The 24,748-nt window shown below is 41.2% G+C and overlaps 2 protein-coding genes across 3 annotated transcripts in view; both read left to right on the plus strand.

The window, feature by feature from the left end:
• The window catches only part of LOC126419351 (rabankyrin-5), a 599,595-nt gene that overhangs the window by 469,126 nt on the left and 105,721 nt on the right, over positions 1 to 24,748 (plus strand). The window lies entirely within an intron of this gene.
• Positions 1,228 to 24,748, plus strand: part of LOC126419352 (rabankyrin-5-like) — a 65,532-nt gene continuing 42,011 nt past the window's right edge. The window contains exons 1-2 of the mRNA XM_050086538.1: positions 1,228 to 1,763; positions 19,482 to 19,649. Coding sequence (XP_049942495.1) covers positions 1,270 to 1,763; positions 19,482 to 19,649 — 662 coding nt within the window. The 5' untranslated portion in view covers positions 1,228 to 1,269. The remainder of the gene's footprint in view (positions 1,764 to 19,481; positions 19,650 to 24,748) is intronic.

Genomic DNA, 24,748 nt, shown 5'->3' on the forward strand with positions numbered 1-24,748 from the left:
TATACAATAACTAAACAGATCTGACGCCTACACTGGGTTTAAATTAGAACATAAATTGATGACGCAATTGTCATCAAATAACCTTTTATTAAATGAAAAAGTCAAAGAGAAATACAATTGTTTATAACGTTATTTGTTACGGCGCCTATAAAAAAAGTAATGGATAACGTAAACAGGCTCCATATAATCCCCTATAAATATTGTTTGGTATGTTTGTATTCGTTGGTCCTATATTTTCACTATCATCTATATGTCGATGTTGATGTCGTTTCTTCTCAGCAATTTAACAAACAACTTTGATCAAGAACATATGTTAGAAAGTTCAGTTTGGCCATTAACAACAAACTTTATCATTTTCCTTAATTCCAATGCTCCAGCTTTTTGTATCACAGATGGTAGCTAATAGCCTCACATTTACGTCACGTCAATTTCAGAATGTATTCACACTGATCGGCACGGCACGTCAAGTCACGTCAACTGGCTTAGCCCTGTACCAAACGTTGACAGAGAAATTATGAGCTTTCATCTCTATACAAATGTCAGCGTATGGTATTGGAATTGAGGAACAATATAAATTGTTGATGATCACAGCAAACTTTATAAGGAATATTATTGACCAATTTTGTACATTAAAACTCCGAGAAGTGAAACATCATATAAAGACACTGGCAATAATTTGTTACCGAAAATATACACATACAAACATATCAAAGACATAGAGCCTGTTTACCTTATCCTTTACTTTTTTCCCTACATAGGAGATAACTTCGTAAACAGCTTTGTTGATCTTCTTCAGTAAAGTAGACTTTTTCACTTAAAGTTTAGTTAATGAAAATTGCTTCACGAATTAATGTTTTTATTTATACATTATGTAGGCGACAGCTCTGTTTAGTTGCTGTAAATCAAAATCATTTTTCAGTTTCAGACACCTGGTCACGCTTAAAGAAAAAATGACCAAGTCGTCACGGAACTTTTGCAATGTATCACGTAACCAAAGCGAAATTATAAAAGAAAGGTTAAAAAGGCACGAAAACACAATATAACAGGAGAGAACGCGGGGACAATAGATTAACTTCTGATGTCCGCATGCAACACAGTTCCTCCCAGAAACATCATCGTCAAAACTTCCACAGAAACTTTGACGCGACATGACGTTGATGTACGTTGTGGAATGTTTTGACGTGATTTTACGGCAAGGGTGAATTGTAAGAGGATAGGTTTGCGCAGTCGATGCGTTGAATACGTCAGAAGATTCGATTCAATGAATCGATGCTTTACATCGACTGTTATTCACAAAGCGATGTATATCGCCCTTCCCAACTAGTTCGAAGTGTTGTCCCATGTCCTTTGTTATTGCCAGGTGTCACTTGTCATGTGTTGTGTTTATCTGTTGTGACTCCGTCTGTAAGGAGGCTTTTCTGCGCAATGTCACAACTCACTGAATTTGATAAAGGCCGGATAATTGCTTTGTATCAAGATGGCTATGCGATCAGGGCCATTTCCCGTGCCTTAGGATTCAGCAAATCTACAGTTCATCTCTGGGTGAAGAGGATGGCGAAAGAAGGCCACGTTACTTGTCGGCGTCGCTCTGGACGGCCACGGATTACCACGGAGGATCAAGACAAGAGTATACTCCGCTGCGTTGGTGAAGACCCATACAGGACAAGAAAAGAAATTAAGAACATGCTTCACCTGAGCGTGAGCAAGGAGACTATACGCCGTCGGCTCATCGAGCAAGGAGGGCTGAAAATCGGCGAATTTAGGTGTGTCCAGAAAAAAAAAGATTCAATTCAGCATTTGCCCTTCCTTTGATTTACCCCTGCTACTTAAGATTTCAAAAGTAGTTTCTAGAACAGTGTTTTCGAGTCAACGATGTCAGAAACTTTGTCTTTAAATACTACAACGATAGGTTTTAGTTTCTGTGGTGAGCCCTTAAAGATAAGTCTAGGGTCATTATTACCTCACATGACCCTACATTTCTGCGGAACCCAAACTAATCTGCCGTTCTTCAGTAATTAATTCGTGCCAATATTTTGCTACCATGAATTAGTAAAGCGCGGTATTACAGACTTTTGCTTTAGAGTTGGATTCGTTTCGTTTTTCTTGAAATTGGTGGTATTTCGCATGTCTCGTGTATCTTGCATATTCGATAGAATTGTTTTGCCGTGGCATGTCTCCAAAGGATCTCCATGATTCTGAGAAAATGTCTATTCCAGGGACTTCTGTTTCGACTTCAGTCTTTCATGCTCTGTCAAATTCTTCTCGCATATATGTCCCATTTCATATTCATCCATCTCTTCTTCACTTTATGTAATTTTGTCTTCAATTCCTTTATCTTTGTATAGATCTTCTAGCTATAGATTCCTTGTAACTGTCAGCTTTCCCTCCCTTACGTAGAACTGGCTTGCATATGGATTCTCAATGTTCATATAGGTGCTTTCTTTTCTCCAAATGTCTGTTTAATTATCCCACATGCGGCATTTCCATTTCTCCTAGAGATACATGCTTCTGCCACCATGCATTATTCCCATTGCTCTTCCTGTTTAGATATTTCTGCCCATCTCATTTTTTGCCTGCTTAATTTTCTTCGTTTTTATATGCTCTCATTTCGTTAATGAAATTCCATGTCTCCTGTGTGAACCAGGTATTTCTGCTGGGCCTTGCATTTTTGTCAATAAGATCATCTGCTTCCTTCACTGTTCATCTCAAAACTGCTACCCATTCTCTCTATTCTATTACTTATCCCTTTGCTAGTCAACAGTTACCTAATGCATCGTTTAAACACCAGCTGGTTCTTTCGACTTATCCAGATCCCATCTCCTTAATTTAGTAACTTTCTGCAATTTCTTCAGTTTTAATATGTAGTTCAGAACAAGTAAATTATGATCAGAATCCAAAAGTCACCAGGTTCTTTTGTGAGTTATGATTTATTCATCTCATAGTGTATATTTGCAATCCAACTGATTTGCATGTAGAAGATGAATTCGTCTGCTTAGTAGTAGCATTTCAGTATCAGTGCTTTATAGAGCTCTCTTGAGTCAGGAGTATTAGACACCAGTCGTCGGCTTTGACCGGTGAGGTACTATATGGGAACCATTTAACTTGGGATGTAGTCTCCCTAGTTCTGACCATTAGCAGTCGGGAGACTGTGTACCATAGTGATTTACAGATCTTCATTGTCAACTTTGCAGTCTACTATTAGTGATTGTGTACTGCATTGTTCGCTTTGTTGCTGAGCTGTGCTTCACTGTCTGTGTTTTGTTGCAGACTGCTTACTTACAGTTCATGAAGGTGGAGCTTGTTACTCTCCACACTCCCACCTCTGCCCACAGAATATCCTATTCGCTCTCCACACCCCAGCTAGTTTGGGATACTAGTGGCTGCTGTGATGTCACCTTTAGGTGCATATTTTCACAGTTGGTTGTTAGTTGGTGAACTTAACAAAAGTCAAAGCAGAAAAACCTGGTTGTGGTGATGTACTGATCTGTAGCTTAGCCCAAAGTCTAGGTTAGTTTGAAAATTGGGGCCAATGGAATGGACCTATTCCACCTGTGTACTTTGATCCGTGATGTCATTGAGGTGTATTGTATTTGCAGGTGGCTTGATGGAGTAAGCAGTGGCATAGCTTAGCCCAAAGTCTAGGTTAGTTTGAAAATTGGGGCCAATGGAATGGACCTAATCCACCTGTGTGCTTTGATCTGTGATGTCATTGAGGTGTATTGTATTTGTAGGTGGTTTGATGGAGTAAGCAGTGGCATACTGTGTATAGTGTGTCAGTTGATAGTTGCTCCATGCCTTGTGGTTGAGAGCTCAAATGTATACCAGTTACTTTGTTGTGTCTGTCTGCAACTAACCCTCTTTATATGGTGAGCAGCAAACTGTCCTTTCTCTAATATTGTTTTTATATGACTTCTTTAGTATTGTTCTGTGTGTCTTGAAACTACCATCTTAACTCATAAACAAAAATAGCAATATTACCCAATCATTTCCTCTTACGGTGCTACCTGGACTGCACCTGTGGCAGAAATGTGGCAATAGGATGAGTTTTAGAGTCTTGGACAAAGCTGGACTAGGCCAAAGGCTTCTCATTGGCACTTCAGAATGGTAGGAAACCAAGGGGCTAGAAGAACTGAGCTACACCTCCCTGCCACCACTATTGCTGCCTCCCAGTATGGTTGCTTGCGCATAGCTGTTGTTCACTGATCTCCTGTAAACAGTGCCACTGATTGTTAATATGGAATTTGTGCAGAGGGTTCTGGGCATTCAAATTATATTCCTTGTGTGATTGATAATTTCCTCTTCTAAGGAATAACAAGGAATCACCTATGATGAAGAATTACCTTTCTGTATTACTATGATGCTTTTTTTTTTCCATCTGTAGCGTATGTTTCTCTGGTCCATTTCTGTTTGTTTAGAAGTTTAGTAGTACTGGATATATTTTGCAGTTTAGAATTTAGATTTAAAAATCCCTTTCTTGCTGTTACATAATCTAGCTTAAGCCTTCTGGTGTTTACATCTACCTACATACTTCGCAAGCCACCATATGGTGCATGGTGGAGGGTATCTTGTACCATATGCACATCAGAGCCAGGCGAAAAGGACTGTCTAAAGGCCACTGCCCAAATCCTAATTTCTTCGTGGTCCTTACTCAAAGTGTACATCGGCAGCAATAAAATCATTCTGCAGTCAGCTCAGATGCCAGTTCTCTAAAGTTTCTCAGCAGTGTTCTGCAAAATGAATGTTGTCTTTCCAACAGGGACTCGAACTAGAGTTCGCGATGCATCTCTGTAATACTCGCTTTTTGATGAAAGCTACCGGTGACAAATCTAGCAGTCTGCCTCTGAATCGTTTTGATGTCTTCCTTTGATATGACCTGCTGGGGATCCCAGACACTTCAGCGATAATCATAATTGTGTCACACTTGGGTTCTTTAAGTGGTCTTTTACAGATGAACTACAGTTTTCTAAATAAAATTCTCCCAATACACTCAGGTTGACCATTCACCTTCCATATACTACAGTCCTTATGTGCTTGTTCCATTTCATATCGCTTTTGCAATGTTACACCTAGATATTTAATTGATGTGACTGTGTCAAGTAGTACACAACTAACACTGTATCAAAACTGAACAAGATTGTTTTTCCCGCTCATCTCCATTAACTTACATTTTTCTACATTTAGATGAAGCTGCTATTTGTCACATCAACTAGAAATTTCCTTTAAATCATTTTGCATCCTCCTACGGTCTCTCAATGATGACACCTTTCTGTAAACCACAGCATCATCAGCAAACAACTGCAGATTGCTCCTTGCCCTATTGATCAGATGATTTACATACATAGAGAACAAGAGCAGTCCTGTCACACTTCACTGGGCCACTCCTGACAATACTCTTGCCGCTGATGAACACTAGCCATCAAGATAATGCACTAGGTTCTTTTATTTTAGAAACCTATTCCGTATATTCGTATCTTAGTTAAGTTTGCAATGGGGCACCACACCAAACGGTTTATGGGAATCTGGGGACATGGACTGTATGCACGGGCCCGCCGCCTCATTCGCCAACACAAGCAGGTGTGCTGGGAACGGTATGTCTCCACCATAGGCCTCTGTACCTCTCCATGGCAGGTTTGGGCCAAGATTAGGTGCCTCTATGGCTATCAGACCCATGTCAGTGTCCCTGCGCTCTCACTGAATTGAGCAGTTTGTACTGACTCCAACATAATTGCAAACTGCTTGGCAGGGCATTTTGCTCTGAATTCCGCATCTGCAAATTACCCACTGGCCTTCCGCTCCGTGAAAGAGCGGTTGGAACGTCGGAGTCTTTCATTTTACACGCGCCACCCTGAATCCTACAATGTTCCGTTCAGTGAGCGAGAATTCCAAAGTGCCCTGGCCGCTTGCCCTGATATTGCTCCTGGGCCAGATCACATCCACTATCAGATGTTCAAACATCTCTCGGTGGACTGCCAGCGACGCCTCCTTGGCCTTTACATCTGTCTCTGAGTCGAGGGTGGGTTCCCGTTGCAATGGTGGGAAAGCATCGTCATCCCCGTTCGAAAACCTGGCAAGAACCGACTAGAGGTGGACAGCTACTGCCCCATTAGCCTCACCAACGGTTTTTGCAAGTTGCTCGAACGCATGGTGAGCCGGTGGCTGAGCTGGGTACTCGAGTCTCGGGGCCTTCTGGCTCTGTCTCAGGGTGGGTTCCGTAAGGGCCGCTCTGTCGCCGATAGTCTGGTGAGCCTGGAGTCTGCCATCCATACGGCCTTTGCCCACCGTCAGCACCTCGTCGCTGTCTTTTTTGACATGTGGAAGGCATACGATATGACATGGCGACATCACATCCTCTCTACGCTTCATGGTTGGGGTCTTCGGGGTCCGCTGCCGATTTTCATATGAAATTTTCTGTCGCATCGTACCTTCTGCGTGCAAGTTGCAGTCTCCAATAGATCCCCCCAAGTTCAGGAGAACGGGGTACCACAGGGATCTGTCTTAAGTGTCTGCCTGTTTTTAATTGCAATTGCAATTAATGGGCTCACTGCAGTGGTGGCCCTGTGAACAGCATACTTGTGGAGGGAGGTCTCTCTCCACTGCGGTTATGGTGCCAACATTTACTGGCCGCTAATGCTACACGCGTTTGTCTCAGCGTCCTTGTATGCTGACGACTTCTGCCTCTCCTATAGCTCCATTGGCATTGCAGCTGCTGAACGTTAGCTGCAGGGTGCTATCTGCAAGGCGCAGTCTTGGGCTGTAGTGCATGGCTTCTAGTTTTCAGCTGCCAAGACCTGCGATACGCATTTCTGCCGGTGACGCACTGTTCACCCTGAGCCACGGCTTTATCTTGATGGCGAACCTCTTGCTGTGGTGGAGACCCATCGGTTTTTGGGTGTGGTTTTTGATGTCCAGTTGACTTGGCTCCCTCACATTCGGCAGCTTAAACAGATGTGTTGGTGGCATATTAATGCTCTGCGTTGCTTGAGCCACACCAGCTGGGGAGCCGACCAGTCTACCCTCTTACGGCTCTACCAGGTGTTAATTCAGTCCCGTCTGGATTATGGGAGCCTAGCTTATAGTTCAGTATCCCCTTCTGCGTTGGGGGTGCTGGACCCCATCCTTCACAGCGGGATCCGACTTGCCACTGGAGCTTTCCGGACCAGCCCTGTGAACAGCATACTTGTGGAGGGAGGTCTCTCTCCACTGCGGTTATGGCGCCAATATTTACTGGCCGCTAATGCTACACGCGTTTGTAGCTTGCCTGGGCATCCCAACTATCATCTCCTGTTCCCTCAGTCTGTCGTCCATCTCCCAGAACGTCGGCCACAGGTTGTACGATTGCAGTTCGCGTCATAGAGCTTCTTTCTGGGCTTGGGGTGTTTCCTCTTCCACCTCTTTTTCCGGGCCCCACTGCGTACACCGCTGTGGTGTGTGCCCCGCCCATGCCTTGGGCTCAAATTGGCACAGGGCCCGAAGGACTCGATCCCTCCTGAGGCCTTCCGCCACCGCTTTCTTTCCATCCTTGCCACGTATATCAGGGCTCTGGCATTGTCTACACTGACGGTTCAATGGTTACTGGTCATGTCGGTTATGCTCTCACTCTAGAGGACCATTACAAACAACACTCATTGCCGGCTGGCTGCAGCGTTTGCCCTGCCGAGCTGGTCACCATCTCTCGTGCCCTAGAGTATATCCGCTCCTGCTCAGGTGAGTCCTCTGTTATCTGTAGTGACTCCCTGAGCGGTTTACAAGCTATTGGCCAGTGTTTCCCTCGCTCTCGTCTGGTGATCGCTGTCCAGGAGTCCTTCCACGCTTTTGCCCATTGCGGCCACCCTGTGGTCTTTGTGTGGACCCCTGGTCATGTCAGCATCCCGGGCAATGAACGTGTTGACATGCTGGCCAAACAGGCTGTCGGTGCACCAGCCTTATCGATTGGGCTTTCGGAGAGTGACCTGAGGGCAGTTTTGCGGCAGAATGTACTTTGCACCTGGGGTGAAGAATGGCGCACCCTGTCTTCACCAAACTAACTTCGGGCCACCAAGAAGGCTACCGGTGTGTGGCACTCGTCCTTGCGTGTCTCTCGCCGGCTGCACATTGGGCACACCTGGATGACGCACGGCCACTCATTGCGCCATGAGGACCCACCTCTATGTCACTGTGGATCCGTTTTGAAGGTGGTCCGCATTTTGTTGGAGTGTCCCCTTTTAGCTGCCCTCAGGCAAACATTTGCGCTGCCTGATACTCTCCCTGCCCTTTTAACAGATGACACTGCCACAGCAGGCTTAGTTTTGCGTTTCAGGCAGGGGGCTTTTATCATTTAATCTAAGTGTTTGTCATTTCTTTGTTTTGAGTCTGGCCTTTGGCCCTCGATTTTAGACTGGGTTATTTTTTTAGTGTGTTTCTAGGTGGTTGGATTATCCTTCTTTGTCTCTATGGTCAGCCAACCACTGTCACACTCTGTGTGATTTTAATTCCTTTTGTCTGGTCTCTGTCTGCGTCTTTCTTGTGCTGTGTCATCTGTTGTCATATCCATTGTTCGTTTTCATTCTGTGTGGGTGTTTGAAGTTTTGGAAAAAGGGACCGATGGCCGTCACAGTCTGGTCCCTTCAATCCCACAAACCAACCAACCAAGAGATTCGCTATAGGCTCGAGGCACCACTTGTGGCCATCTTAAGGGTAGTTCAAGATAGGTTATATGTGTACTATAGGAAAAAGATTTACAAATTATGTCAAAAAGATCATATCTTTTTTTCTTGAAATTCTGTACATTGCAGCTATGTAGGAACCAATATTCAAAGTTTTATAACAACAGCAAAGGTTTGTTTCCACAGTTTTGGCCACATTAACTCTAGCTAAGGCCAGTCATTTTCCCACCCTTGCCTAGTGCATATTATAATAAAACTGCGGCTTTAAATAATTCTTGAATCAATTCGCTAGAAAGTAATCTGTTCTTTATACAAGCACATAAGAAAACAAACATACATAAAATACAGAAAAGTCACTGAAGATGAGTAGAACAGAAAAACAGTTCGCAAAAATGGTTGTAATGATTGGCCTAGAAACAGTCTACAATTAATTTCCCCTTTGGAGCCATAAAAAAGACATTTCATTCACATTAAAATCTGTTAGGGTCACGTAACATATTATCATTCAGATACTTCCTGGAACCAAATTCTTGTCGTTCTCCTCTGTAATAAAACCTCTATCTCCATTAACATTTGATATCTTTTTGTGACAAAACTTGGTGTATGCCATGGTATCACTTTTCTTCCAGGTTGGTTGACAGTAGTGCAGCCTTAGGACTTCACAAATTAGCCTTTTCAATAAGTTTTTGCATAGATAAGTAGATATTTTCTTAGTAACTCAAAATCCCATTTTGGAACAATCCAGAACCAAGTCCATGAGCATCCCCCCTTCCCCCGCCTAATACAGAATGTAGACCACAGAGGCCAATACATTCTTGTGGAGCTAGACCAAAATTTTGTTTCGCAATGTTGTTGGAGCATTGCACAACTTGCTTACAGTAGCAACTTTCATGCCCTCCAATGCATTTTTAACTTTGTTGGGAATACTGAAATCACTCAAAAACCTTGTGTTAAAGTATTGTTATATTTTCATAATTTGTGTTGCATATTCTACCATGAGGAAAGGGTAGGTAAATTGATAAGTGATGCACAGGCAGAACTATTAATTAGTTCTACCTGGATATAAAATATGAGAAATGTTTTAAATAAACCTACTTAAATAAAATTAGCCTTGTTAAAATGCCATCCAAATCTGTATTGTAGATGTTTCTTGTATATTTTTAAAAGTGACCAAAACGGGACATACATGTGTTTCTACTTATGGCCACTAGCATGACCATAACAGGGAACCAAGACTAAATATGGATCTGTTAATGACCAAAAATGTTTAAAGGTATGTTTTTGGTTCATACCGCATTTAACTTGTAAGAAATGAAACCATAATACTTAACCTTACATCCCAACAGATTGAATTTCTTCTGATGTTTTATTTCAATGTGTAGAATATGAAAAGCTTATTATGCATTCCGTAAAGAAAAACTCTATGACACTCGGCTTCTTTAAGATAGACCTTTTCGCAGAATTGTGAACCCAAACAAGGACAAACAGAGTAATGCTGCTGTATCTAATGAAATAGCAAATTTCGTGTTAATATATTATGCTATTGTAAGATTGGCTGGTATTCAAAGGAAGCTTAAAAATTCATTAATTACATCAAAGTGGCCACAATGGAATAGTGGCCGAAACTGGAGCCTTGACTCATAAGTGCAAGCTAAGTAAGGAACCAATGCTGTAAAGTACTTTCTGTAAAAGCAAATTGGGGTTCCATCCGGGTCTGGTGACCTATTTGTTTCCAACTCTTTCACTTACTTCTCTGTGTCAGGGGTGCCTGCTACTGTCTGCAGTGCTCTTTTCGAGCCTGTTTTTGATATAATCATTGCTCCATCCATCATGGGTTATTTTGCTGCCTGGATAGCAGAATTCCTTAACTTCGTCTACTTTGTGATGCCCAGTTCAGATAATAAGTTTCTCACTGTTTTCATTTCTGACACTTCTCATCACTTTAGTCCTTTTTTTCCCAATCTACTTTTAGTCCATATTCTGTCCTACTGGCCGATTTGTTCCATTCAGCAGATCTTGTAATTCTTCTTCACTTTCACTGAGGACAACAGTGTCTTCAGTGAATTTTATCATTGATATCCTTTCACTTTGAATTTTAATCCCACTCATGAACCTTTCTTTTATTTCTATCATTGATTCTTCAATTAGGGTCGAGGCCCCAGTTATGGCCACATTAAGGGCAATTCGAGATACACCACATTTTTAGTATAGGAAGAAAGTACACAAATTACTTAAAAAAATCGTATCTATTGCTTCAAAGTCTACACATTATAACCATTTAGAAACAAATATTCTAAGTTATTTAACAAAAGCAGAAAAAAATATTGAAAAATAAATGGCGCATTTCCCCAGTTTTGGCCATGTTAACCCTACCTATGGCCAGTTGTTTCCCCACTTGTGGCCACTTCATATTATAATAAAACTATGGCTAAAATAATTGTCAATCCATGTGCCAGAAAGTAATTTGTGCTTTATACAAGTATATAAGACAACAGACAACAAACATACATCAAATAGGTAAAAGGTACAGAAACTGAATGAACAGAAAAAAAAATTCGTTAGGCAAAGAATTGTCCCAGTAATTACTTAAATCAATTTCCACACAAGTTTATTTCTCACGAGTATCAATGGAACCAGGGAACTTTGTTTTTAATGAACGTCCTTCTTGCATCAAGACTGGATCTGGCAGTTTCCCTAAAATATCTTCACCCGTTATAGTCAAAACATCATTTTCAATGTATTCGAAACAAGTTTTCTGAACATTAGAACTTTTTAGGCACTGAATTTCACATTCAGAGTCAGAAAGCACTTTCAAAATTACAGATACATACTTAAAAATTGCAGGTCTTGTTCTTCTATTTCCTGTTAAACTAAATTTTACCAAAATAAAGTCCCCTACTTTCAAATTCTCACTCAAAGATAGTTTCACATTTTCTGGTATTTCATCTTCATCTCCTTCTACATAGTCATCGAAACTGCTTCCGTTGTCCGTCCATTCTCGTTCCTCGGAAGACCTTGTTGGCCTATCACTTAACTCTTGTCTGTTTCTTGTTTTCCCCCTTTTTACGTGAGATAATGCCAAGTGCTGCTCTTTGGACTTTAATTCCTTCATAGCTTCTCTCTTCCTTTTTTCCTGCTCCTTCTCCTGCTTCTCTTTTTCCTTCAGTTCATGATATTCCACCCACTTGTCACTAGTCACAACAGTGGGTGTATGTTCTTTCTTTCTCTTTGTGCCTCGTTGTTTAGGTTCTGGCCAAGTGATAACACTTTCAAAAACTGTTGCTAATGATTTTGGTGGTGTCACTTGGATACACACTGAAGATGGACTATGGTTGGATATTGGAGTACCTGAATTAAGTGAAATACTGTTGGGGGTTGTTGATATATCTGCAGGAATAAGACTGTTGGTGGGTGTTGAAGGAATATCTGAATTGCGTGTTGAAAATATGTCAATATTATCAACATTTTGATTAAGTCTGTCTGTGTTTTGTGAAACATTCTCTGTTTGATTATCTTCAGAGGGAGGCGCTATGCTATCTGTCAGAATGTCATCAGTGTTACCACTAGCACCATGCATTTCAACCTCATCAGCTATTTTTCTCCAGAACTTGAAAAGTAATAATGCTTCTTGATTTCCTTCCCACTCATGATTGCTTCTCTTGGTTGCTCTGAACTCATCTAGAAGGACAGGATCAATTTGCTTTTCTATGTATGAGAAATGTCTCGGAAGTTCCTCATTTGTCTGAACTGTGGTTGAGGCTGGTATACTACGAACAACTATCTTGCTGTAATCTACATTGTTCACATTAAATGGAAACAGACCAGTGGCCCTGAAACCAGCACGAATATTTGCCACCATTTTAGGTTCTGTAATAATTTGTGACAGAACAGAAGGTACATCAGATTTTGAAATTTCAGTGCCATTATTTTCAAAATGCCATTTCTGAACAATCTTCTTCCACATTTTTTTCATAGGTCCAAAGACAGCTACATCTAATGGTTGCAAGATGTGTGTAGAATTGGGATGGAGAGCAACTAGAATGATCTGATTTTCCCTACAATATCTGCTCAAATGAAGTGTCAAATGAGAGCAGTGCCCATCTAAAAATATTACTACAGGCCGGGGAATTTCAGCTTCTTTCAAGAACGGATCAAATACATTTGTTATATACTCAAAAAAACTTTCACCTGTCATCCACCTATTTTCTGTTTTTCCAATGCCCCAGTTTGGAGGAGCTGCTTTCACCAATGATGCTGGAATCCTTGCATATTTGAACAGTGTTAAGGGAGGAGCAACTTTTCCAGCAGCATTCACTGCAAACAATGTAGTAACGTTATCTTTGTCAGAGTTACACGACTCTTCATAAACATGATGGCCACAAGGACCTATGATTAATTCCCCTTTAGGAGCCAGAAAAAAAGAAGTTTCATCCATATTAAAAATTCTATTTGGGTCATTTAACACATCCATATCATTTAAAGTGATGGATACTTCTGAAACCAGTTTCTTATTTTCTCTTCTGTAACAGAACCTCTAGACCTATTGACATATTCTGCATGTTTTTGTGACAGAACCTTGTGCCTCTTAAGAAATCCATAATACCACTTTTTTCCAGGTCGATTGTTAGTAAATGTAGCCTTACAACTTTCCATATCTGCATTCTCAATAAGTTTGTGCACAGATGCACAGAGATTTTCTTTAGTAACTGGAAAACCCAGTCCACCAATTTTTTTTCAATTTGTTCTCCTAAGACAGAAAGTGGACCACAGTGCCCTGTAGATTCTTTTGGAGATACACCAGAAATTTTGTTTCTTAATGTTGTCCTTGGAACTTTGTACAACTTGTTTGCAGTAGCAACCTTCATTCCCTCATCAATAGCCTTTAGAGCATCTTTAACATTGCTGGGAGAATACTGAAACTTCTTATTCTTTGGTTGACTCATTTTTCCTATAAATAATGCACAAAGATTTAGTTAAAGAATGTTGCATATTTGAATAGTGCCTATTGCATATTTTGTATCTTACAAGCATAGGTAAATTAGTATGACATGCCAAGACAATACTAACAATGAGGTATACATTGATTTAAAAATACCAAAAATATTTTAATAAGCCTATTTAAATAAAATTAGCCTAGTGTAATGTAGGACAGAACACTAATATTGATGTTTTTGTATCAGTTTTTAGAAGTGGCCAAAACAGGATACATATATGTCTCCACTTATGGCCACATAAATGGCCATAACACGGAACCAGGGATAAATATGGAACTGTTAATGGCCACATACTTTTGATAACATGTTTTTAGGCTGAGCGATATAAAACTTTAAAGAAATGAAAATATAATGTCTTATCTTACCTCTGAACAGATTAAGTTTCTTCTGATTTTTTATTTAAACATGTAAAATACAAAAAAACAGATCATGTGTTGCTTAAAGAAAACTTCTGCAAAACCCAGCTTCTGCAACACTGATCATTTCTTAAAATGGTGTCTCCAAAGAAAAACAGACAAAAGAATGATTATGTAGACAAATGAAGAGAGCCTTTCACAAAGTTTATAATAATCTATAGTAGAACTGGCTGGTATTCCAGAGAAGCTTAAAAATTAACCTTTGACATCAAGGTGGCCATAAGTGGGGTAGTGGCCAAAACTAGAACCTTCACCCTATATGTTGAACAGTAGGAGAAAAAGTTTACATCCTTGTTTTACAACATATTTAGTCTGAGCACTTTGTTCTTGGTGTTTCAGTCTTACTGCTTCCACTTGGTTCTTGTAAATATTGTGTTACCTGCCTTTCACTATAGCTTACCCCCTATTTTTCTCAGAATTTCAAACATAATGCACCATTTCACATCATCAAATGTTTTTTCTAGGTTGATAAATCTTATGAATGTGTATTGATTTTTCTTCAGCCTTGCTTCCATTATCAACCACGTCAAAAAGCCACTCTGGTGCCTTTACGTTTCCTAAAGCCAAACTGATGGTCATTAAACACATCCTCAATATTCTTTTCCATTCTTCTATATATTATTATTGTCAGCAACATGGATGTTTGAGCTGTTAAGCTGATTGTGAGTTAATCCTCGCGTTTCAAGGCTGCAATCTTCAGAATTGTGTAGATGATATTTTTGTGAAAGTCTGATGGTATATCACCAGTCTCATACATTCTACCCACCAACATGAATCGTCATTTTGTTGCTACTTCCACCAATGACTTAAGAAATTCTAATGGAATGTTATCTGTCCCTACTGTCTTATTTGATCTTAAGTCATCCAAAGCCCTTCTAAATTCCGACACGAATACTGGATTCCCTATCTCTTCTCTGCCAACTCCTGTTTCTCCTTCTTTCATGTCATCAGACAAGTCCTCCTCCTCATAGAAGCCTTCAGTGTACTCTTTCCACATATCCACTTCCTCCCCTGCATTTAACAATGGAATTCCCATTGCACTCTTAATTTTATCGATCTCACAGTTAATTTCTCCAAAGATTGTTTTGACTTTACTATGTGCTGAGTCAGGCCTTCCAACAAATATGTATTTAATCTCCCTCTTCCCTTCTGCCCCCTTTTCTTGCGACCATTTTTCCTTGGCATCCCTGCTCTTCCTGTTTGTTTCATCCCTGAGTGACTTGTAATTCTGTATTTCCCAGAACATTTTTGTACTTCCTTCTTTCATCGATCAACTGAGGCATTTCTTCTGTTGCCCATGGTTTCTTCACACTTACCTTCCTTGTACTTATGTTCTTCATTCCAGCTTCTCTGATTGCCCTTCTTAGAGATACCCACTCCTCTTCAAGTGAACTGCTCCCCCTGCGGGTCCGGGGATTAGAATAGGCCCAAGGTATTCCGGCCTGTCGTAAGAGGTGACTAAAAGGAGTGTCACACGTTTCGGCCTTTATGTTGTGGCCCCTGTACTGACTCCTTGAGCAGCCTACAAGCTATCAACTGGTGCTACCCTCGCCATCCTGTGGTAGCATCCATTCAAGAGATCATATATGCCCTGGAATGGTCCTGTAGTGTTTGTGTGGACCCCAAGACACATTGGAATCTCAGGCAACAAACTTACCAACAAGCTGGCTTAGCAGGTTACGCAGAAACTGCTTCTGAAGATGGGCATCTCCGATACTGACCTGAATTCTGTCTTACGCCACAAGGTTTTTTGACTTTGGGAGACGGAATGGCATAACAGTACGCACAACAAACTGTGTGTCATTACGGAGACTATGAATGTCTGGAGGTCTTCCATGCGGTCCTCTTGCAGGGAATCAGTTGTCCTCTGCTGGCTCTGCATTGGCTATACATAGTTAATGCATGGTTACCTCCTCTGTTGCGAGGACCCGCCTCGATGTTGCTGTGGCTCACCAATGATGGTCATCCACCTCTTGCTGGACTGCCCACTTCTAGCCGCTCTGCGGTAGACTTTTAACTTTCCCAGCACCGTACCTTTGGTCTTGGACAACAATGCCTCAACAGCAACTTTAGTCTTACATTTTATTCGTGAGGGTGGGTTTTATCATTTGATCAAAGTTTTAGCGCATGTCCTTTGCCTCTCTGTGTCCTCCACCCTAGTGCTTTTAGGGTGGAGGTTTTAATGTGTTGCAGAGTGGCTGGCTTCTCCTTTTTATTCTCACGGTCAGCCAGCCATTGTAATCTGCTTTCATGTTTTGATCTCTTCTACATGTTCCTTGCATCTCTGTGATTTTCTTGTCTGATTTTGTCCATTTTAGTGTTTGTTGCCCTTCTGCCTTTCTTGTGATTTTCTCCTTTTTTCCACCTGTGTTTTGTAAGTCTCGATTATTTTACTCCCACCCTTTTGGAATTATTTTAATCGGAACGAGGGTCCGATGATACAGTAGTTTGGTCCCCCCCCCCCCCCCCCCCTCTTTTAAACCAACCAACCAAAAAAGAGAGATTGGAATTTCACATAATATTCTAGAGCCTAAAAAATAACAGTACATAGAGGCATTATGCCGTAGTGATTCAGGTATGTTCCTAACATACTAAAGGTTGTGTTTTCAAATCTCATCAGGTGCATCATTTTTTTTTTTTTTTTAATATTTTCAAATCTGTGTTGCAGTGCTATAATATCTATATTATTATCCATTGATAATCTAATACGCTACGTGCGTTTATCTCTTCTTAAGCCTTTTATGCGAACTTGAGCCCAAACATCTTTAGTCTGGGGCTTCTTAGAAACACTGCTGTTTGATTTTTGTTGTTGCCTCTGTAGTTTTCGACCAAGAGAACAGCAATATCTAGTGTGTTTGGCATCTATGTAGACTTGTAACCATTCTGCTTGTGCAGACCATTTACTGGTGTGTACCATTACTGGTGTGTACCATCTTGGAGGTTGCCTACATTTCATGCCCCGTTAAAGCAGTGATATCCACTGACAGTCCCTGACTCCCAGCTAAGGAGACCAGTGAACAAAAACCTGAACTGCTTAATACCATTGTCTCAGGTCTGGAGTTTGTTACTCATGTGAAACAGAATTTGAACACTTTTAAATCGCACTTGCAACATTTGACCATTCTTAGTTTCAATGAAATTGTTAATACCATGTTAAAATGTCAGGACAAAGGATAAGAAATTTTTAAAAATCCATTTTAACAAATAAATTAAATAAAAATAATGATCAAGAGCATGTTGATAAAGATTAAAGAATTTCGTCGCACCTAACAAGATTCAAACCCACAACCTTCTGCACATCAGGAATGTGCCTTAACCACTATGCAACAACACCGCCCTGTGTACTACACTGATGCTCATAAATAAAGGATAATTGCAGAATGTGGTGCCACACAATGTGGCACTACACAAAACTGGTGCTAATAGCATAGGCACTTAGGGAACATACAAGACACAGGGCTGCAAGTCCACGGTGTTGGTGATAAGTTGAGAAAACTGCCCCAAAACTCATGTACTACACAACACCACAGTTTCCTGCGCATGTCCCTGACATCAATATGGGATATGATCACCATGCACACGTACACAGGCCGCACAACGGGTTGGCATACTCAGGATTAGGTGGTCGAGCAGCTGCTGGGGTATAGCCTCCCATTCTTGCACCAGTGCCTGTCGGAGCTCCTGAAGTGTCCTAGGGGTTTGAAGATGTGCAGCAATAGTCGACTGGAGCATTCCAGATGTTCTCGATGGGGTTTAGATCTGGACGACAGGCAGGCCACTCCATTCGCCTGATATCTTCTGTTTCAAGTTACTCCTCCACGATGGCAGCTCAGTGGGGCCATGCGTTATTATCCATCGGGAGGAAGGTGGGACCCTGAAAAGGTGGACATACTGGTACAAAATGATGTCCTGATACACTTGACCTGGTACGGTTACTCTGTCAAAGACATGCAGGGGTGTATGTGCACCAATCATAATCCCACCCCACACCATCAAACCATGACCTCGATACAGGTCCCTTTCAAGGACACTAAGGCATTGGTATCTGGTTCCTGGTTCACGTCTGATGAAAACCCGGCGAGAATCACTGTTCAGACTGTACCTGGACTTATCCATGAACATAACCTGGGACCACTGTTCCAATGACCATGTACTGTGTTCTTGCCAGCAGGCTTTACGGGCTCTCCTGTAGCCAGGGGTCAGTGGAATGCACCTTGCAGGTCTCCAGGTGAATGAACCATGTCTGCTCACTCGTCTGTAGACTGTGTGTCTGGAGACAGTTGTTCCAGTGGCTGCAGTACGGTCCAGAGCAAGGCTACCTGCAGTACTCAGTGGCCATCTGCGTGCACTGATGATGAGATATCGGTCTTCTTGTGGTGTTGTACACTGTGGACGTCTTGTACTGTAGCGCCTGGACACATTTCCTGTCTGCTGGAATCAATGCCATAATATTGAGATCACACTTTGTGGCACACGGAAGGCCCATGCTACGACCTGATGTGTTTGACCAGCCGCCAGTCGCCCTTGTATTCTATCCCTCATAACGTCATCAGTATGTGTCCTTTGAGCCATTAGCACGTCTGAAAACATATGCACACTTACTCGCTACACCGCATTCTGACATGCACCAACAAACCTCTGCGTATGTGGACTGCTGCCAGTGCCAACATGCGATGACCGCAGGTCACCCGCTAACCACCCACCAGAGCGTTGTTTCACCATGTATGAGCATTATCCTTAATTTATGAGTGTGAGTGTACTATCATTTTTAGACCATTATGCACTTTTTCTCAGTTACTTGTGAATAATGGCCCACAAAGGTGAATGGCTGTAGGTTGGTTTCAAAAATTACGGATGGTTTCAAAAATTACGGATGGTTTCAAAAATTACGGATGGTTTCAAAAATTACGGATGGTTTCAAAAATTACGGATGGTTTCAAAAATTACGGATGGTTTCAAAAATTACGAATGGTTTCAAAAATTTGATCTCTTTCCAGGGGCCTCTCCAAACAACATTGCTGGTCAGCACTTACATTCAGAAGGTTAAACATGCTCTAGGTGTACTGCCAATTAACACACATAAAAGTAAGCTGCCTACCTTTCAGAACTAATAGTCCCTTCATCAGAAGGAGAGGGGAATTGGTTGGGGGAGGCTAAAAAGGAAGGGTGGGTCACTCAGACCCCAGGACAAGAGTGACCCACCTGTAGTGAGGATGGGGTAGACAAAGGTCAAGGTGCGGTGACAGGGAAATTGCAGCAAAAATGGTTGACATTGCTTTTATGTTGTTCTTATTATTGAATATTTTAAGATTATATTTAATTCGAATTATTTCTTAGCAGTTTTTGAAGAAATTATACAATTTTTCATTATTCTTCCAGTTAAATGAATCATTGGTATTAATTACTTAAGTGAGTTTTTTTCTGTGTAGCACTCAAAAGAATGAAACTCCTCTTCAGTTTGCAAACCAGAGTCAACTGACTGATGCAGTAGAATCTCTTTGTAGTGTTGACATGTCTTTGCCAGACACCAGCAGAAATTGTCCATTTCAGTCACCACCTGCAACTGGACAGGATGACATTACTTCTGTTCTTGTTGGGTATGTGTAATACATAGTTATGTTTCTGTACACTTCCCAGCCTTAAGAATTTAGTGGATAGTTAGTTTATTTAAATAGTAACCAAAAAACACTTTGACAGATTGTTCTAAAAATCTTTTCTTAGCTGGTAAGCTACCCACGCTCAAAAATAGTGTAGATGGTGTATTGGGAGGACATGCTTGCAACCATTTCAGAATGAATTATATAAATATCCTTCCTAAGTCTCCTTACATTTTTATATTTTTGTAATTCACAAATATTTTCCTCTAAATTTTCTAAGCCTTTGATCAGTAAAAGCACAGAAAAATATTAAAATTTGACTTGGATACATAAAATGTCTGATCAGATCACAAGTTTCAAGAGCAGGTTCCCATCTCCCAGTAATATATGAAAGAATCTAAACAATGGTTAATAATTTAAAAAAATAGATTGAGAAACATTAAAACTGTATCAGTTGATGTTTAGTCTTACTCGTACTCTGCTAGCACCAATGAACCCACACACTTGTTTCCTTCTGCACATCATCTCTTCCATCGGCTGACATATCAGCATCATGTTACATGTTCTGCTGTTTGTTTACTGGAAAAATTTTATCAGCATCCTGGTGCACCTGTGATGCTAGTGTATATTATGAGCATTACGGTCATTCGTAATTGGTTCTTGGCATGTAAGCACCCAAAATAGAATCGGCCTTTAGAAGCATAGTGGGCAGGGCACTTAAAACGTTCCAGTGCGCAAGAAGGCTGGGAAGGTGTAACAAGGCATAATGTCATAGCCAGAGCAAACCATTACTAGGATAATGTCGTAAAAAGGCTGCTGCAGAAAGGAATGGGCATAAGATGAAAAGGGTGACAGGATCAAGATCTTGGATTATATATCAAAATAATCAGCAACCAGTTGCATAAAAGAAATTTTATTTCTTTTATTGGTTTCAGGTGCTTATTGCCCTTCTTCAGGAGCTTATAGTCATAATGTTATTTGTGAGTGTCAACAGTAAGATGCATGCAGCATTTTGCTATGGTCATGTGGTTCATAGTGCCTGTACAAAAGTGGTATAAAAAATAAGCCAATATCTACTTTTTTACACTATTTTTGTACTGGTGCTATGAACTAAAAGACCACAGAAATATGCTGCATGCATATTTTTGTTGACACTCACAAACAACGTGATTGTTATAATCTGCTGAAGAGGGGCACTAAGTACTGAAACCAATTAAAGAAATAACATTTCTTTTATGCAGCTGGTTGCTGATTATTATGATATACATGTGGTTACAGTTGCTGGAGATTGGTAAAATGTTAATCTTGAAGTATGACATACAATTCGGAAACTGGTCTCACTTGAAGAATGAAAATATCCTTACATAACGACGACAGCAAGAATATTTTAACTTGTCAAGTAACGAGTGTCTCAAATATCTTCTTTAGAATCTTTGCAAGATGTTATAATAAACTATCTCACGCCTCGAGATGATAATACAATAAGCATCACTGCAGTTGAGGAATGGAAAAAAGTGATTGTTACGTGCCACCTACATACATACTTCGTAAACCACAAACCAGCAATGTCCATGACATTTTTTTGCAACAAGATAACACAAGAGCACACACTGCTCCTGCTATCCTTATCTACTCACGATATACAGAGGGTGTGACTCTTGCCTTGATCTGCATCTTCTCCATCTCTCTCACCCATTGAAAACATGTGGTGATGGCCTGTCAAGAGACTGCAGTGCCACCATTCACAAGCCACTATGACTGATGAACTCCACAGGGTTCATAGAATGACATACCAGTATCTCTCATCCAAGCTTATTTCATTTGTTGACTAACCTGGTGAGGCATTGTTGCTGCTAAAGGTAGCAGTGCTTTGATCTAAATTACGAGGGCAAATCAGATAATCTAGGCCCCCAATTTTTTTAGCCAAATTACAGCTGTAAATGAGAAGTCAACATGTCCATTCCCAACGCTGGACCTTTCTTGGTTATGCTGGCATTATCTGCTGGTAGTCCCATTGCACGGCGCTGTTGCCAGTTGTTAAATATGGTGGTTGTGTTCCACGCATCCACTGCATTAGAGCAACAGTGTGATTTGTTTTCTATGGAGCAAGGGACGAATGCCATCAAGATGTACAGGAAAATGCAGCCCACATATGGGGAAAACTGTCTCACTTTGAGAACTGTGAGGTGGTAGTGATGTGAGTTTGACAAAGGCTGTGAAGTTTTGCATGGCAATGAGCAGCTGGGGAGGCCACGTTCATTGCTGCCTGATGACATTTGCCACGTGGGTGCAATGGTGAAAGCAGATTGGCATGTGCACATCACTGCCATTTCCTGGAAGCTGGCATATCATGTGGAAGTGCTTACAACATCGTTAACAGGTCCTTAGGGTACTGGAAGGTTTCATGTCGGTGGGTGCCTAAGCAGTTTGATGACATGACGAAAGGCAAGTGAATGAGGTCTTCATCAAATCATCTGGAACAGTACACCAGGGAGGGTGAAGGTTTCCTGGACCACATTGTTACTGGCAGTGAAATGCTGGAATCAAAGCAGCAGAGTATGGTGTAAAAACTTCCGGGTTAACCCATGATGAAAAAATTCTGTTAGCACCATCTACTGCTAAGTTATTTTAATGGCCTTCTGGGATAGCTGTGGACCGCTCCTGTTGGATTTCGTACAAGGTGCAACCATCAATCTCGACAGTTATTGTTCCCCAAGTCATGTCTGAAGGCTGTCATCATGCAAAGGCACTGAGGGATTCTCAATGTGGAGAGTGTGATTCTGCTGCATAACAGTGCAAGACTGCATGTGGCAATCAAAACTGTTGAAAAGCTCTGGGCATTTTACTGCGAAATATGGGACCACTCAACATACATTCCAGACCTCGCCTCCTAGTAATTTCCATGTTTTCAGATGGCTGAAGGAGTTCCTGGCAGGACAGCAATTCACAGGTAACAATGAAGCCAAGACAGCAGTCCAATGGTGATTCCATAGACAGCAGGATGAATTCTACAGCAGGGGCATTTCAAATTTAGTGCTGCCATCAGACAAATATGTGAACTGTTGTGGGGACTATGTGGAAAAATAGTGTAAGCTATGTAGAATAGAATGTATATTTGTCATTACTTGTATGTTTGCTTTGGCTAATAAAAAATAGGGGCAAAGACCTTGTGATTTACCTTTGTACACACTCTGTGTACCCCAAATCCATACACATTATAAAAATGGTTGCTGGCACATTAATAATCAGTGTAACTACCACAACACTGAATGCTAGCATGTAAACATGTATGCATTGTGCTGTGCAGGTGCCGAATGTCAGTTTGTGGGATGGAGTTCCGTGCCTGTTGCACTTTGTTGGTCAATATATGGACAGTTAATGCTGGGTATCCAATAACATTGTAGTACGTCCTGTCTACTCACCAAGCAGTGAAGGAGAATAAGCATATAAAGATATTGACATTTGCAAGCTTTTGGAGCCAATTTCTCCTCCTCTTGGCAACTGGATGATGGGGAAGGAAGAAGGGTGAAGGAAAAGGACTGGTGAGGTGTAGGAAATGATGAGAGTTTGGAAAAACCATCCAGAACCCCAGGTCAGGGAAGTTTTACCCGATAGGATGAGAAGAAAAGAAGACTGATTTTTGGGACTGCACCAGACAAGATTTAAAAACACGAGAGCTTAAAGGTGGAAGATAGGATAAGACACAAGACAGAGATCACTTCAGAACAGGACACTTGAGTTAATAAGAATGGAAAGCTAAATGCATTATATGTGGTACAGATGGAGGGGAACAGACAGATCAGGATATGAAAGATATAGAAAACTAAAAGGGAGTGAAGAGGGGAATAGCTATTGAGAAGAAATGCTGAGACTGAAGAAACTAACATAAATGGGTGGTGATATGTGGGTACATATGACAAGTCTTACAGTGAGGATGGACACAGGAGTAGGAACCACATGGTAGGAAAACAGGTGCAGGAGCAGCATAGGACCTGAAAAGGATAATGCAAAGCTTGGGTGGGTGATGAAAGGCTATTCTAGGTGAGGTGGGCAAATTGTCAGGCAGAGTGGACCTCATTTCAGGGCATGATTTTATGAAGTCGTAGCCTTGTCAAAGTAGCTGATTAAGATTATGAGAAGGAAAGTTGCTACTCACCAAATAGCAGAAATGCTGAGTCACAGATAGGAACAACAAAAAGATTCTCATAATTATAGCTTTCGGCCATTAAGGCCTTCGTCAACAATAGACATACTGTTGTTTCAGTTGCCTGAGACTGCAGTCGCGTGTGTCTGCAAGGCTGTGGGGGAGGGGACATTTGATATGGAAAGAATGGCAATTGTTGAAATGTAAATACTGTTTGTTAGTAGGTTTAATGTGAACAGAAGTTTGTGTATATTATTGTGAATTGCAGGAAACCACAACCAAAAGCTCACATCTTTATATAAAGGCAACAAACACTGCTCTTGCTGTAGAAAGTCTGTTAAAAAATGGCTGGTTTCACACTAGTTTAGGTGTGTCCTCAGGCAATCTAAACAATGATTAGAAAGGAAGTATTTTACAATTTTTCTTTTTTCCTTGGCTTGGTCAATACTGTTAAGAGTCATAGAGTAGACATGTGTATAAGGTACTGACATAATTGTATCTACAAAATTATTAAACATTTTTCCTGAAGCATCTCCCCTTCCTTCTTGTCATCATCATCATCATCATCTTGGACAGTTTCCAGCCACTGGCTGGGTCTGTCGGGAACACAAGCCTCTCCATCGTGTTCTGTCTTTCCACCATTCCCCCTCTTCCACCTTCGTCCAGTTCTCTCCTCTTCTCGCTACACATTCCTTCACTCCCTTCACCCATCTATCTCTTGGTCTTCCCCTGGGCCTTTTCCCCTCCAGTTGCAGATCAAACATCCTCTTTGGAATTCTTCCCTCATCCATTCTCTTCATGTGTCCATACCACTGCAGTCTTGATTTTTCTATCCTGTCCTGCACTGGTTCCTCCTTTAGTCTTTCCCTCACATACACATTTCGCAATCTGTCTCGTCTTGTTACACTCAACCTGCTCCTCTGGAACTTCATTTCACTAGCTTGTATTCTACTTT

Source organism: Schistocerca serialis, chromosome 9, assembly GCF_023864345.2.
Source record: "Schistocerca serialis cubense isolate TAMUIC-IGC-003099 chromosome 9, iqSchSeri2.2, whole genome shotgun sequence".
In the NCBI taxonomy this organism is placed as follows: domain Eukaryota; kingdom Metazoa; phylum Arthropoda; class Insecta; order Orthoptera; family Acrididae; genus Schistocerca; species Schistocerca serialis.